The sequence below is a fragment of the Ascaphus truei genome, chromosome 11 (genome assembly GCF_040206685.1).
Source record: "Ascaphus truei isolate aAscTru1 chromosome 11, aAscTru1.hap1, whole genome shotgun sequence".
NCBI classification, from domain to species: domain Eukaryota; kingdom Metazoa; phylum Chordata; class Amphibia; order Anura; family Ascaphidae; genus Ascaphus; species Ascaphus truei.
The window spans coordinates 54,333,532-54,336,689 of NC_134493.1; the positions used below are offsets into that span (position 1 = coordinate 54,333,532).

Here is a 3,158-nt window from a genome sequence, read left to right on the forward strand (position 1 = left end):
CGTCCCCAGCACAGTGTGAGGGACCCCCCCCGATCTGTCACTGTCCCCCCGTCCCCAGCACAGTGTGAGGGACCCCCCCCCCCCCGATCTGTCATTGTCCCCCCAGCACAGTGTGCGGGACCCCCGATCTGTCACTGTCCCCCCGTCCCCAGCACAGTGTGAGGGACCCCCCCCGATCTGTCACTGTCCCCCCCCGTCCCCAGCACAGTGTGAGGGACCCCCTCCCCCCCCGATCTGTCACTGTCCCCCCGTCCCCAGCACAGTGTGAGGGACACCCGATCTGTCACTGACCCCCCGTCCCCAGCACAGTGTGAGGGACCCCCCCCGATCTGTCACTGTCCCCCCAGCACAGTGTGAGGGACCCCCCCCGATCTGTCACTGTCCCCCCCCCGTCCCCAGCACAGTGTGAGGGACCCCCCCCCCCGATCTGTCACTGTCCCCCCAGCACAGTGTGATGGACCCCCCCCCCGATCTGTCACTGTCCCCCCCCGTCCCCAGCACAGTGTGAGGGACCCCCCCCGATCTGTCACTGTCCCCCCAGCACAGTGTGCGGGACCCCCCCCGATCTGTCACTGTCCCCCCAGCACAGTGTGCGGGACCCCCCCCGATCTGTCACTGTCCCCCCAGCACAGTGTGCGGGACCCCCGATCTGTCACTGACCCCCCAGCACAGTGTGCGGGACCCCCGATCTGTCACTGACCCCCCAGCACAGTGTGAGGGACTCCCGATCAGTCACTGTCCCCCCGTCCCCAGCACAGTGTGCGGGACCCCCCCCGATCTGTCACTGTCCCCCCGTCCCCAGCACAGTGTGAGGGACCCCCCGATCTGTCACTGTCCCCCCAGCACAGTGGGAGGGACCCCCGATCTGTCACTGACCCCCCAGCACAGTGGGAGGGACCCCCGATCTGTCACTGACCCCCCAGCACAGTGGGAGGGACCCCCGATCTGTCACTGACCCCTTGTCTCTCACAGATCTCTGGGCCTCCGAGGTGAAGAAAGACAAATGATGAAATGAGCAGAGCCGCCGGCCAATGAGCAACAGATCAAAATTCCCCAGCTCCTGCCCCCCCCCCCCCCCCGAAACTTCCAGCGTTCCTGTTCTTACCCCCAGCACGTACCCTTTACCCTTCCTGTGTGCAGAGCGCGGCGTGTGCAGAGCGCGGCGTGTGCAGAGCGCGGCGTGTGTGCGTGTGCAGAGCGCGGCGTGTGTGCGTGTGCAGAGCGCGGCGCGTGTGCAGAGCGCGGCGTGTGCAGAGCGCGGCGTGTCTGTGCCCTGTGCAGAGCGTGTTGTTTCTGTGTGTGCAGAGCTTGGCGTGTCTGCGTGCATTTGCAGAGTGCTACCTGTACAGAGCGCGGCGTTTGACTGTGCGTGTGCAGAGCATGTTGTTTCTGTGTGTGCAGAGCTTGGCGTGCATTTGCAGAGTGCTACCTGTACAGAGCGCGGCGTTTGACTGTGCGTGTGCAGAGCATGTTGTTTCTGTGTGTGCAGAGCTTGGCGTGTCTGCGTGCATTTGCAGAGTGCTACCTGTACAGAGCGCGGCGTTTGACTGTGCGTGTGCAGAGCATGTTGTTTCTGTGTGTGCAGAGCTTGGCGTGTCTGCGTGCATTTGCAGAGTGCTACCTGTACAGAGCGCGGCGTTTGACTGTGCGTGTGCAGAGCATGTTGTTTCTGTGTGTGCAGAGCTTGGCGTGTCTGCGTGCATTTGCAGAGTGCTACCTGTGCAGAGCGCGGCGTTTGATGACTGCGTGGGCAGAGTACTGCGTGTCTGTGTGCGTGTGCAGAACTGTCTGTGTTTGCGCCTGTGCAGAGCGTGGCGTGTCTGTGTGCAGAGCACGGCTTTGCTGACTGTGCATGAGCAGAGTACTGTGTGTCTGTGTGCGCGCCTGTGCAGAGTGCGGCATTTCTGACTGTGCGTGGGCAGAGTGCGCGCTGTGTGCGTGTGCAGAGCGCACTCTGTGTTGAACGCACTGCGTATGTGTGTGCGTCGCAGAGCTTGGCGTGTGTATGCAGAGCGTGGCGTGTTGTGTGCATGACGTGGGAGAGCGCAACGTGTCTGGGCGTGTGCGTATAGATTTGTAACGTGCAGGCGGTGCTCTGCAGGGCTGTCAGCAGTGCGATGGTCTGCGGATGTGTAACGGACGCGCTGCTCTGCAGGTTGCCGGCATGGAAGGGGTTATCAGCGCGCTAGTCTGCGGATGTGTAAGGGACGCGCTGCTCTGCGGACGTGTAAGGGACGCGCTAGTCTGCGGACGTGTAAGGGACGCGCTAGTCTGTGGACGTGTAAGGGACGCGCTGCTCTGCGGATGTATATAGGGGATAGCGGTGCGATGGTCTGCGGATGTATATAGGGGATAGCAGTGCTGTGCGCCTGGCGGGAGGAGCAGCATGTACAATACAGATATAATTTCCTATGTGATTACTAATTAAAATTGTGTACACCACCCCCGCTTGAATTGTCCAATGTATATAGCTCCAGAGCTTTGCTACAAACACAAGGGATTTGTGGGCCACTGAGCTTACACTCTAATTTACGCTGCCGGAGGAAGTAAAGGGGATTTTAATGCCTGCTGTAATTAATGCCATGGCCACCAGGGGCCGGCAGTGTCACAGGAGAGTGAGTCTTGGCTGCGCTGAGGCTGCAGCTGAGCATTACAGTGCGGTCATCCCAGGGCGCCCCAGCCTGACCTGTGATAAGACCAGGGGATGCGACTGTAGTGTTGATGGAACAACTGGTGAATCACATTTAAAATAATAAGGACTGTACTCTGTACTTAGGAATCCAGTCATTATGGTGACACTAATTATAAATACTATTGCAAAAAAAAATAATGTATAATATATATATATATATATATATATATATATATATATATATACCCTCTCTCACACACTCACTGTCACCGTGTGCATGCACATTATCTATATCCCTGCTCTCCCCGCTGCTGGATGAAGCCCCCCCCCCCCCCCCCGTACTCTCCCCGGTACTGCAGTTACAGCCTCTCCTCCACGTCACTCCCACGTGTTCTGATCCTCCCATAACGCGTTTGGAGGAGTTGGGGATCATCTCCCGGGTGAAACACAGCGCTCGGGCATCGCCAAATGTGCCAGTAAAGAAAAAGAATGGCGAGCTGCGCACGTGGAGATTTCTGAATGGCAC

The 3,158-nt window shown here is 59.0% G+C and overlaps 1 protein-coding gene across 3 annotated transcripts in view; it reads left to right on the forward strand.

The window, feature by feature from the left end:
- The window catches only part of DECR2 (2,4-dienoyl-CoA reductase 2), a 16,722-nt gene extending 14,280 nt beyond the window's left edge, over nt 1-2,442 (forward strand). For all 3 annotated transcript variants that reach the window (XM_075566379.1, XM_075566381.1, XM_075566380.1), the window contains exon 10: nt 973-2,442. In XM_075566379.1, coding sequence (XP_075422494.1) covers nt 973-1,007 — 35 coding nt within the window. In that variant the 3' untranslated portion in view covers nt 1,008-2,442. The remainder of the gene's footprint in view (nt 1-972) is intronic.
- Nucleotides 2,443-3,158: the final 716 nt, after the last annotated feature.